General features: G+C 40.3%; 1 protein-coding gene across 4 annotated transcripts; it reads left to right on the top strand.

Annotated features, from left to right (window-relative positions):
• Positions 1–5,741: 5,741 nt before the first annotated feature.
• On the top strand, positions 5,742–12,098 carry LOC135102133 (uncharacterized). 4 transcript variants are annotated; one of them, XM_064006917.1, is made up of 4 exons: positions 5,744–6,522; positions 7,558–7,634; positions 8,899–9,011; positions 11,081–12,098. In XM_064006917.1, exons 1-4 carry the CDS (start codon positions 6,453–6,455, stop codon positions 11,088–11,090), a joined length of 270 nt encoding a protein of 89 aa, XP_063862987.1. In that variant the 5' UTR covers positions 5,744–6,452; the 3' UTR covers positions 11,091–12,098. The 4 variants fall into 4 exon arrangements, 3 of the variants coding, with proteins under 3 accessions (XP_063862985.1, XP_063862987.1, XP_063862986.1); XM_064006916.1 differs by having other exon boundaries at positions 5,750–6,522; positions 7,558–7,700; XR_010269535.1 differs by lacking the exon at positions 11,081–12,098 and having other exon boundaries at positions 5,742–6,522; positions 7,558–7,700.
• Positions 12,099–13,486: the final 1,388 nt, after the last annotated feature.

The raw sequence follows: 13,486 nt of genomic DNA, 5'->3' as shown, positions 1-13,486 counted from the left end.
AGTGCTGACCATCACCACGAGCTGCCGTACCTCATGACGCTCTCTTCACTTATAAAATCTTTTGTTTTGTTAGGTATAAGCTATTTTCTAAAAAAAAAAAAAAAAAAAGCGATACTTTCTCATTACCTTCAAATTTTGTTGAACATGTATGCAAGGTAAGAATGTTAAAAGATGGGGGTAATTTCAGTTGTATGAAGGTGTGTCTTACCTCAAGGAATAATGACATCATACTAAGGAACACAGCGAATCTTATGTGTGTTGTCAGGTTTGGTGTGTAACTGACCACTATTTTGTTTTGGTACATGCAATTAAACATCATCACTCAATTTCTTCCTTACTGGTGTTACTTTATATAAATTACTAGTGTTGTGCATTATTACCTAGCAAAAATGTTGTTTTTATGGTGTAGAAGCAGTCATCACTTTGTTTACATGTGCAAAGATGTTTGGGGTTTGATTTAAGGGCCACTGTTGCCACTGACTTACCACTAGCCACTGCGTCAAAGCTGAAGCTTGGCTTTATAATTATAAGATAGGCTCATCTTCTGAGACTTTATTTTTTTTTTATTATTTTTTTTTTTTTAGGCATGTCTTATAAGCCATCAAATACAGTACCTTTCCAAGCCCCATGGAGGCCTGGAGAAGGATTTCACTGAGTCCCTGCAGCCTGTCCATGAGGGAAGCATATTGAACAGTCTGACAAGGGTCTCTCACTGCTATTACACATGGGGACGTAGCGTGTCTTGCCAGACACGCTGTTTATTCACCAAACTGCGCAGACACAGCTTACGGTACCTGACTGATGCTTGCATATCACAACAACTCCACATACACTCATTGTCCACACACACTCACTGTCCTGGCACTCAGTATCACAGCAGGGTAGAGAAGGCACTTTCAACAGCATGGAGGTACATACAATGTTCCTGGGCAGGTCTATCACACATTGCAGTCTTGCTTCCCCTCTCAGTGCGGTGACACAATAACTGCCATCCCCTCAGGCAGTAGGCACCTACTGAAATGATAATTACTCCCAGTGAGGTTTAAAGCACTGGATCATGGGGTGCTGTGAACTTATTATTAAACCAGCTGTGACTTCACTGAACATTTCTCTTTGTCACAACACAAGGGGGCAGTTACAGCCTGCCCTCTAAAAACAACTCTCTTCCTTCACACAAAACTACAAGCACCTAATTATACACAAACCCTTCACTCAAAATTAAAAATTATCATGGCAACTCCTACACCAGCCTTGGAGTCCCCATCTGGGGAGGGGACCACAAATGTCCTCAGGTCAGACTGCTTTTCTGATATTGACCCTAAGTGTCTTGACAACCCCCTCAAGTTTTCCTTCATTAACTTCTGCAACATTCATGGTCTTAGATCTAATTTTCAATCTGTAGAATACCACCTCTCCTCTAATAAACCTCATCTTCTTTTCCTCACTGAAACACATGTGTCTGAGGCAACTGACAGTAGCCCTTTTTCTGTTCCCTCCTACTTTATCTATCCTCATTTTCAATCCAAAGCTGGATGTTGCATTTATGTGCACAACAACTTAACCTGCTCTCATGCCCACACTCTTGAATCTTCCAAGATTTCCACCATCTGGCTATGGTCACTCAAAGTCACTCAGAGTCACTCTTGAACTAAATTTATCAGTGCTGTATACCTATCACCTAACTCCTCAGACTATAAGAAATTCTTCGACTACTTAACTTCCAAAGTGGAGCACATTCTGACTCTCTTCCCTTTTGTGGAAATCTCCATTCTTGGAGACTTCTATGTTCATTGACCATCCTGGTGAACTTGCCTTCAACTTTGCTATCCTCCATGACCTAGAGCAATTGGTGCAACACCCTACTCGTATTCCTGACTGTCTTGGTGATATGCCCAACATTCTTGACCTTTTTCTAACCTCTAATCCAACTCGTGCTGTCACCCTCTCTTCTTCTCCGATCACAGTCACATATCTATATCTTGTCCTCAGGGTCCCCCTATGCAGAGGTGCCTGTGGCATTTTGCCTCTGCCAGTTGGGGGAACTTGAGGAGATCTTTTGCTACTGCTTCCATGTCAGAGACCCATCTATGTGTGCCAAGTACATAACAGAAGTGATATACTGTCTGGCATGGAAGCATACATTCCTCATTCTTTTTCTCAACCCAAACCTTTCAAACCTTAGTTTAACACAACCTGTTCTCATGCTATACATGATAGAGAGGCAGCCCACAAAAGGTACTTAAGCTTTCCATCACCAGAATCTCATGTACTTTATATTTCTGCCAGGAACCATGTCAAGTCTGTTCTCCAACTAACCAAAAACTTCTTCATTAACAGAAAGTGTCAAAATCTTTCAGGATCTAACTCCCCTCATGACTTCTGGCATCTAGCCAAAAATACAGTAAAATCCCTCTCATCTGGCATCAACAGGACCGCCGACATGCCGGATACTTGAATATTGCCGGATACTTGAATAGAAGTGAAATTATGTCCACAATCACCACCCTACACTCACGCATCTTACCATAACAAAGATCAGCTGATCTTAATCAGCAGCTGATCTGATCAGCTGCTTAAGTGTAAGCACAACACGCTTCCTCTTTTCTACAACTTTAGGCATGATGAAGGTGTCAGGAGATAAACAGTGCAGACACGGGACTGAGTCGCTGAGTAAACACAGTGCAGTGGGCCACGGGTGGTGCGAAGCAGTGCGCTCTGGTGGCGAGGGGACAAAATATGCCTCGCACAGGAATTTTAATCAATTTTATGAGTACACATTGATTTTTTATTGATTTTAAGGCTCAGGGAAAAATGTGCCAGATACTTGAAGCTGCCGGATACTCGAATGCCGGATGAGAGGGATTTTACTGTATCTCCAATAACTTTGCTTCTTCTTCTTTCCCTCCTTTATCTCAACCAGATGGCACCACTACTATCACATTTATCTCTAAAGCTGAATTCTTCACTCAAACCTTTGCTAAAGACTCTCTACCTTGGACAATTCAGGGCTTGTTCCTCCCTCTCTTCCACCCTCTGACTACTTCATGCTACCTATTAGAATTATTCACAATGATGTTTTCCATGCCCTCGCTGGGCTTAACCCTCAGAAACCTTATGGACCTGATGGGATCCCTCCTACTGTTCTCCGAAACTGTGCCTCTGTGCTTGCATCTTGCCTAGTTAAACTCTTTCAACTCTGTCTGTCAACATCTACCTTTCCTTCTTGCTGGAAGTTTGCCTACATTCAGCCTGTTCCTAAAAAGGGTGACCGTTCAAATCCCTCAAACTACCATCCTATTGCTTTAATTTCCTGCCTATCTAAAGTTTTTTAATCTATCCTCAACAGGAAGATTCTTAAACATCTATCACTTCACAAGCTTCTCTCTGATTGCCAGTATGGCTTCCATCAAGGCTGCTCTACTGGTCATCTGGCTTTCGTTACTAAGTCTTGGTCATCCTCTTTTACAGATTTTGGTGAAACTTTTTGCTGTTGCCCTAGACATATCAAAAGCTTTTGATAGAGTCTGGCACAAAGCTTTTATTTCCAAACTACCCTCCTATGGCTTCTATCCTTCTCTCTGCTACATCATCTCAGGTTTCCTTTCTGACCATTCTATTGCTGCTGTGATAGACAGTCACTGTTCTTCTCCCAAATCTATTAACAGTGGTGTTCCTCAGGGTTCTGTCTTGTCACTCACTCTCTTCCTATTATTCATCAATGATCTTCTAAACCAAACTTCTTGTCCTATCCACTCCTACGCTGATGATACCACCCTGCACTTTTCCACATCTTTTCATAGACGTCCAGCCCTTCAGGAAGTAAACATTTCACACAAGGAAACCACAGAACAGCTGACTTCTGATCTTTTTAAAAATTTCAGATTAGGGCAGAGCAAACTTGGTATTGTTCATTGCCTCAAAAACTCAATTCCTCCATCTATCAACTCAACACAACCTTCCAGACAACTATCCCCTCTTCTTCAGTGACATTCAACTGTCTCCCTCTTCTACACTGAACATCCACAGTCTGTCCTTTACTTATAATCTAAACTGGAAACTTCACATCTCGTCTCTAGTTAAAACAGTTTCTATGAAGTTAGGCACTCTGAGACATGTCCGCCAGTTTTTCCCACCACCTCCCCAAACAGCTAACTCTGTACAAGGGCTTTATTTGTCCATGTAGGGAGAATGTTTCACATGTCTTGGGGGGGGTTCGACTCATACCACCCTTTTAGACAGGGTGGAATCAAAAGCTTTTTGTCTCATCAACTCCTCTCTAACTGTCTTCAGCCTCTCTCTTTCATCATCGCAATGTTGCATCTCTAGCTATCTTCTACTGCTATTTTCATGCTAACTGCTCTTCTGATCTTGCTAACTGCATGCCTCCCCTCCTCCTGTGGCCTCGCTGCACAAGACTTTCTTTTTTCTCTCACCCCTATTCTGTCCACCTCTCTAATGTTTCTGTATTTCCACTTTCCTATGACTTGAATTCCTTCAAGAGAGAGGTCTCATCACCTCAGCCTGCTGAAGGTGGCCAAAGCGGTGATGCAGGGCTTCCACCACAGTGCTGTATAATGCCCTCCAGGCCAGCATCAGGTGCCCCAGGACTTCTACTGTATATATATGGGCAGGAGATTTTCTCACATACAGGTTTCATTAAATGTGATGGCTATTTCAGCATTTATTAACCTCTTTAAGATATTTTCTTTATATCTTAAGATTTTCCTTCTCTCTTTTGTAATTTGGTTTATGATCACCAAAGCTAGTCATTTTCACTAGATCATGATTTCAGGTTTCTTAACCCTTCTTCAGTAGTGTGTTGTAGCCAAGGTGGGTATGGCTGGAGCCACTGTGTGGCCAAATATTTATTCAGTGGCCCATGGGTTTACTCTGGCTCACAAGCATCACTGATTGGCTGACTGCTCGCTGCTGCTGTACTCATTATACAGTGGCTGTGATTGGCTGTTTCTTTTCATGCTTGGCAGGGCTTGAAGGTTGTCAGCTTGTACAATGAATTCAGGGCTGGATTCTCTGATGTACAAGGCTTCTAGTATTGCAAGGCACATTGCATCAGTACACATGTCCACAATTTTGTTATCCTCTTCTAGACATCGTCTTGTGATCTTGATGATGTGTTGCTGCTGTAAGTGTTTCTTAGGGGCCAAATGTTAGGTGGCAGGTGAGGCATCAAGACAGCTTCATTGTCATCATGCCAATGTAGGATGAAGGGAGGGCTTCACAGTTTCCTCAATCGCAAGTGAACCTACATATAAAATGGGACTTCTGGGTTGTCTCTGTTTCCATGAGGGGATTGTTTCTGAGCAGGAGGTGGCTGGTATTCTTATTCTTATAGTATATTTGGAGGTTAATATTTCCTTCCAGGTCAGTGGGCTTCATGTTTCTTTTCACTATTTGTATGATAATCCTCTCTTCTTCTTTGTATGCAGTAGAGAAGAAGGCACAGTAAAATATGTTGATGTCAGGTTTTCTTGCATCTTCAGAGGAGCAGGAGCTATGCTACTTATCAGTGATCTTTTTAGTGAGGCAAATGATATTCTTTTCACTGAAGCCATTGTTAATCAATACTTGCAATACCCTTTCTATTTCTTTATGTACTTGCTGCCAAATATTGCAGTGTGTGAATGCCCTGAGGATGTAGGCATCAATGGTAGAGCCCTTGTATCTGTCAGGACATTTGCGCTTTCCATTAAGGCAGTGTCCGGGATTAGTAAGCTTGGTGTATACTTCTGTATTAAAGGATTCTTGCTGCTGTATATATGTACATATATGGTAGCCAAGCCTGTGCTCAATATTTCAACAAAGACAGTTGAAACCACATACAAAGTAAGTCAAGTAATCTATTATAAATTTATGAGCTTCATCTGTTAGGCTGCATCTGCTAGGCACAACACATCTCTTCATTAATAAATAACTGGTAAAGATTTGTTTTGTTTACTGATCATATTTAATAAATATTTCATTTTTGAATCCATGAGGATTGGCCTTTTCTATCATGTTTGGATACATGTATTTTTTTATCAAAGAATTTTGATCCCAGTGTTTAGGTCAACAGAACTTGATCTACACTCAAGAAAATACAGTTTATATATATTTAGTGCATGATACAGTGACATACACTATGCATACCAGAAAATATGATACTAGTGCTTCTGTTGGTAGCCATGGAGATAATTTTTTATTAAAGAAGCCTGCCCCCATCCACTTCCGTTTCAGCCATGAAGAAAACAGGATGGAGTCCCAACCACAGCAGGCTGTCTCCAGCAACAACACCCTGGTGCTGGTGGGGCAAAGGGCCAGCCCTATAAATTCCCTAGAGTGTGAACACCTCACTAAGCTTGTACAGAATGAAATTATCTTGGACAATGAGAGCACAGATGGAAAAATCATGGCCATGAAAAAATTAGCATGGGAGAGGGTCACCCTCCATCTTAATGCAGCTGGATATTGTGAGAAGAGAACAGTATATCAGCTGCAAAAAGTATGGGAGTGCATTAAAGCCAAGTAAGTATGTGCATGCAATAGACCTATGTGAAATATAGGAAAAGAACCCCATAGGGCTAGTCAGTGCTCCATGTTGTTCAGGACAGAGTTTTGCAGATTTAAGTTAGTGTCTCATAAGGCTAAAAGCTATGTCTGATTTTGATATTTATCATGAGTAATAGATATTGTTTTGACTTGATGCAAGTTGAAGTGAGAAGAAAATACAATACAATAATCCCGTAACAATGAAATACCTTTTCTTATTTATTTATCTTTTATTAATGCAGGGCTAAACATAAACATGCTAATGTCAAATGTAAATCATGTAAAACTGGTAGTGGTGCAGCTCCTCCTCCCATCCCTGAAGCAAGTGCCAATAAGGTGCTCACCATTCCAGGCACAGAAACTGATGATCTTGACTGTGATTTTGACAGTGATGCTGTCAGATGTAAGCTTACAGTTGTTTCTTTATTTCAATAACTTTTTACTTATACTGGATAGTTTGAGATGCATTACTGTTTATAGTGAATTATTAAAACTGCACTTAAGTGGATTAACATCACTGTAAGTCTGGTCTGCTTTTTTCTTGGTTACTGGAGTTTCCATATGGATCTCCACATCTGTCATGGAGATTCAAATTGTATTGTGACAGACTCTCATTTCTACATTTCCATTTGCACCCATATGTTAATTCTATAATACTTTGAATGTTAACTATGAATATCTGCTCCCACCAAATATGCAATCATTGACTGCTGTTGTGGTGTAGCAGTCACGACCAATAAAAAATTCTGGGTTGGGCTTAGTGCTCACTTTTATTTGTCTGATCATGTTGCATGCAGTTTGAATATCTTATCACTGATTTCATCCCTAGCCAAGAGACATTCTGTGATGTATCAGTCATCTTACATATGTATTGCTCCATACTGCCAACACATTCAAATGCTAATATGTATGAATTTAGTTATCCAGAATTAGTTTGTATTATTATCACCTAAGATTACTTGTATTTTTGCAACTACCATTACCTTTACATTAATTTACTTCTGATTGCAGCTGTCCAGAGAAAAGAAGCAGTGCATCCTGTAACTTTGTATAAGGAGATCACACCACAGGAAGAGGAGGTGCTACATGTGGGTACCCCAGTATCTGGATGCACCACCTCCAAATCCTTGGAGATGCCAATATCTTTATCCAAAGTTAGTGCACAGAATTGTGCATTATTACTTTTTACAGAATGAATATCATTGTACAATATGGTCCCAGTTTATATCAGAGTTAGATCCCTGGAACATGACAAGCCAGTTTTGACTACCACCTGAGTTTATGTACTTTTTATTCTTGTCATCAAAGTAGATATATTGTGGTATTTTCAACAATTTAATATGTCTTTCATTTATATAAGTATGATCCCATGATATACTGTAATATACAGTGAGACAAAATTATATAAAATGAAGAAAGTAGTAAGAACGCATGGAAAAAGAAGAGAGAGAGAGAGAGAGAGAGAGAGAGAGAGAGAGAGAGAGAGAGAGAGAGAGAGAGAGAGAGAGAGAGAGAGAGAGAGAGAGAGAGAGAGAGAGAGACTTAGAGGCATCCTGGTCATGTACATATTCAGCCTGAAACTCCTAAGAGATTTATCTGCGCAGTTACTTAATTTTACCCCATAAATTTCCTTACTTCCCCTTTTCCATTAAATTTGAGACTCACCCAGTATTTAGTAGAAGAATTTCTCTTGACAGTGAAGTAATCAGTATTCATCTAGTCTTGCTAATTTATTCAGTAGAATTTTTAGAAGTAAAGACCACATGGGGGAGCAGTGTGTGGGTGGGTATCCATGTGTGTGTGTGTGTGTGTGTGTGTGTGTGTGTGTGTGTGTGTGTGTGTGTGTGTGTGTGTGTGTCACACTGCCCCCACTTCCTTGTACCCCCTCCCCTTAGCGACAGAGGGAGAGGTGCGTTTTCCACAGTCACTATCCAGCACTTGAATGGAACATACATACTGAGACATGTTCTAATATTTGACAGAGACTAGGGAGGAATAACAGTTAGTTGGTTCAGTTGCCTTTAAGGGGATAAGGGAGTCATTACCGCCCGTACACCCCGGTCCATTTATATAGAATAGGAGTCTCCAAAGTAGTCTGCCAGAGAGGGTAGTTGTGTATAACACACACCATACCCAGGGAAGTGACTCCTCGGCTGCATGAGTGTGCAGAACAAGCTCTCACAGTGAGCAGTGAATGACCCTCCTGTGTGTTCGTGGGCACTCTTTTGTAGTAGTTTCTTGTGTATCTTGTTAGTGACCCTGTTATGTTTTAAATGCTATTGCTGGCTGATGCAACTCAGCTGCAGAGGACTTGAGTAATTAGCCATGTAGTGAACTTTACTCCCTCCTCAGGTCCTGATAAGGCCTGGCGTCCAGGGAGCAGTAAACGACACTACTCAGTTTGAGGCTATAACACGCTGTTGGACAGTGGGTGGATTCGTCACAGAGAGTGGATGTCCAGTGAGGTATTATACATCAACCATATACGTGTTATTGTATGTTTACTGTTTTTCCTTGATGTGGTTGTTGATTCTTTCGCAGCTGTAGATGTTAAGTGTCAATCCTTGTCTGTGGATTGGTAAAACAGTCTGGTAACCTCAAATTAGTGTGATCTGGAGTTACAACCTATGTGACAAGGGTGCAGGAGTCACAAGGGACCCTGTACACCGGTCTTTGAGCCCTGCACTGAGTCCGTGCAGGAGGTGGTTTAGGGAGGCTAGTCCAGGTGTGGCAGCTTTGTGAAGGGGCAGGGGATTGTGGTCATAACAATATGATATAGAGTTTCTGTGCATTTACACAATTTACACATGGCCCTGTTCAGTGGCAAGACTGCCAAATGAACAACTCATGCACCCAAGTGCCACCAACAGCACAGTGATGGCACCCACTGTCACCAGCACAGCAGATGGCAAAAGTTGGCACATTATCAGATAACATATTTGTTACTTTTAAAAGAAATGTTGCAATTAAAGTGATGATAATGCTACATAGATAATGAAGAAAGTTTGCACAGTCTCCTTTTCATATATCCCTCTCTACATCCTCCAGCCAGAGAGGAGGAAAATCTAATACAATAATAATGATAATTAACAACAACTAGCCATAACATAAGCCTTCCAATTTAGTTTTATTGACAGAATAAAATGCTTTTGTCTTCAGTGTTCTGCTGTCCACCACACTATAGCATGTCGCCACTGTTGTGGTAGGTCACAAGGCACAGCCAGTCATCTGCCACACTACTCATGCAGGCTTTCTAACTCACCCTGCCAACATACATTTTCTTCCTTGATATTAACATGCACATGCATTTTCATTAATCTCACAATAAGATTTAATTCTTCAAAATTTTGTTACAGGTCACAGGATATTTACAACCAGTCAGTTGTGATGCTGCTCACACATGCTCGCCTACCTCCTCAGTCATTCATCCTGCCAACATACATAAAATTCTGAACATTAACATTCATACACATTTTTATTAATCTTACAATAAGATTTGAATTACAGTAAACTTTATTACTGCTAGATTATATCAATCATTTACAAATGTTAAAGAAAAAATACCAGTGGCATTCCTATCTTTAACTTAAATAAAAATAATTAGTAGAATCTCTGACTAATCAAGAAAAAGTTGAATTGATGTAGCACATACCTGCTTTTGTGGTGAAGTTGGAGTCAGAATTGCCTCTAGAGATTCTGGGTCTAAATCTAAACCTCAAGCTGGTGTTGAATTTCAGAATTTAGAGGATTCTCTGGAAGAGGATGATTCTTTGGATGGAGAATAGAGTTTGGGATATGGTCAAGGCATAGTTGCTGTATTTAAAGATTGCTTGGCAGCATAATGCTTCATCTTGTAGATTTGCCACTAACTAGATACCACATATTCCATTTCTTTGTAAGCTAGCAAAACATTCAGTGTTGGGATCCTGTTCTTCAGATTCATCTGTTATTTTCTTCAGGGATTCTAAAGGATATGCCAATTTTAGTGTGAACTGCCACAGTGGTTCTGCCTCATTTTTATCATCCTCCACCTGTTTCCCCACTGCCATCAGATCTTCATTGCTCAATTCCTTATGTTCATATTCAAGAAGCTCATTTATGTCAGTTTAATTGATGTCAAGATTTAAGTTATTTCCAAGTATACACAGCTACACTTAGCCTCATGTACACTTTCATAACCAAATCCTTCAAAATCTCTAAAATTAGGGCACACATTTTCCATGCACCATTCCTGTTTGACTGTGTCACTTTAGACCAAGACTTTCCTCTGTTTTTCGTAGCACTGTAAGTATTGCAATCTTTCCAGAAATCCATGAGTTTTTTTTTTTTTTTTTTTCTCCATTTTCAGTTGCACTGATTTATGATTTTTTACAGAATTAATTACTACCTTGAACATCACATAAGCTGAAACCGACATAGCTTGACACCTTACTATAGACATACACTGATAAGAAAAAGCATTGTTATTGTTGTGCTAAAATTAACCTGATTAGGGGATATTTAGTTGTAGTAATTTCATTATTTTGCTTGGCAGAGCCAGCTGACAAACACACCTGTGCTCCGAGAGCCATCAACATCCCAACACAATGTCTCCAAAAGACCAGAGGATGCTGCCAAAATAACTTATGAGTATTGAGTTTCTTGAACCTTGATGAAATCTGTTATTTAAACTTTATATTTCATGTATATATTACATTCATATAAATGAGTACCAATTAACACCCCTTGTGACTGCTGGCACCTAGCCATATATCTATATCAATCTCTTCTTCATCTTTCCCTCCTCAGTTTCAACCTAAAGACACCACTGCCATCTCATCTACTATTTCTAAAGCTGAACTCTGTTCAAACCTTTTGCTAAAAACTGTACTCTTGATGATTCTGAATTTGTTCCTCCCTTTCCTCCACCATCCTACTATTTCATACCTCTTATCAAGATTCATGCTGGCCATAGCCCATGGAAGATGTTTGGACCTGATGGCACATCTCCATTTGTTCTCTAAAACTGTGCCTCTGTGTTTCCACCTTGCCTGGTCAAACTCTCTCAATAGCTACCTTTCTTTTTTTGCTGGAAGTTTGCCAACATTCAGCCTGTTCCTAAAACAGGTCACTGATCTAACCCTTCAAATTATTATCTTATTACTTTGATTCCCTGCCCTTCTAAAGTTTTCTAGTCTATCCTTAACAGGAAGATTTTTAAACAACCATTGTTTCCATTCTACCAGTGATCTGGCTTTTCTAACTGAGCCTGTTTTAGGGATTTTGGTGAAACTGTTGCTTTAGACATATCAAAAGCATTTGATATAGTCTAGCTTACAGTTTTAATTTCAAAACTAACCCCCATATACCTTTTATCTGTCTTTGTAGCTTCATCTCAAGTTTTCTATCAGACTATTCTGTTGTTGCTGTGGTAGACAGTCATTGTTCTTCAAAGTGTGTTAATACAGTAAAATCCCTCTCATCCGGCATTCGAGTATCCGGCAGCTTCAAGTATCCGGCACATTTTTCCCCGAGCCTCAAAATCAATAAAAAATCAATGTGTACTCATAAAATCTATTAAAATTCCCGCGTGAGGCATACTTTGTCCCCTCGCCACCAGAGCGCACTGCTTCACGCCACCCATGGCCCACTGCACTGTGTTTACTCAGTGGCTCAGTCCCGCGTGTGCACTGTTTATCTCCCGACGCCTTCATCGTGCCTAAAGTTGTAGAAAAGAGGAAGCGTGTTGTGCTTACACTTAAGCAACTGATCAGATCAGCTGCTAATTAAGATCAGCTGATCTTTGTTGTGGTAAGATGCGTGAGTGTAGGGTGGTGATTGTGGACATAATTTCACTTCTATTCAAGTATCCGGCAATATTCAAGTATCCGGCATGTCGACAGTCCCGTTGATGCCGGATAAGAGGGATTTTACTGTAGTGGTATTCTTCAAGGCTCTGTTCTGTCACCCACTCTCATTCTATTACTAATCAATTATCTAAGCCAAACCTGTTGTCCTATCCACTACTATGCTAATGATATTACTTTACACTTTTCCTCATGTTTTCTTAGACATCCAACCCTTCAGGAATTAGGTAATTCATGTAGGGAAGCCATGGAACACCTTGACTTTGGCTGAGTAAATTTAGTGGTATTTAGTGCCTCAAAACCCAATCCTTCTATCTATCATGACAATACACCCAAAGTTGGAGCATGCTACATTCTTATTGTCTCCACATAGGAAGTAAAATAGGAAATTGGAAAGAATATAGAGGACAGCAATGAAAATGGTCCCAGAACTGGAGAAGAAGACTTATAAAGAGAGACTGGAAGAAATGAGATTAACAACATTGGAAGAGAAAGCAGAAAGGGAAGACTTGATAACAATGTACAAATTAATAAACCATGTGGAAAATATAGATGGACAAGTTTTGGAGATGCCTGTAGATGAGGGAACAAGATGTATGAGAGGACATACAAAAAAGATTAAGAGTAAATGTTTCAGTTTCCTGAGTTCAAGCATTGATCCTTGGAATAGTTTAAGTGAGGAGGTGGCTACAGCTGTCAGTGTGAGCAAATTTAAAGAGAAATTGGATAACTGTAGATATGGAGACAGGACAAATGAGCTTTAGCTCAGGCCCTGTACAATACAACAAGGTAAATACCAGAGCTGGGCACTTCTGCAAACCTCAAACTCAGCAATTGCGGAAGGTCATTTTTGTTTGCGGATTTGCATTTGCGGCAAAATCCCCACAAATTTACGGATCTGTGTTTGCAGAAGTACTTTTGCAAACACAAACATACCTGCAAACCACGTGGTAAAGCAAGCCAAAACTTGTTTTGGGCTGCCAAAGCTTGCCATTGTAGCGGGACACAAGTCACCGCTCCTAGCACTCCGTTTTCTATTATATTATCACCCTTCCGTTTTCACTCTCTCTACTGCACAGACTTTTGTCTTTCAT

Source organism: Scylla paramamosain, chromosome 7 (assembly GCF_035594125.1).
Source record: "Scylla paramamosain isolate STU-SP2022 chromosome 7, ASM3559412v1, whole genome shotgun sequence".
In the NCBI taxonomy this organism is placed as follows: domain Eukaryota; kingdom Metazoa; phylum Arthropoda; class Malacostraca; order Decapoda; family Portunidae; genus Scylla; species Scylla paramamosain.
This window is presented reverse-complemented; position numbering and strand designations above follow the sequence as displayed.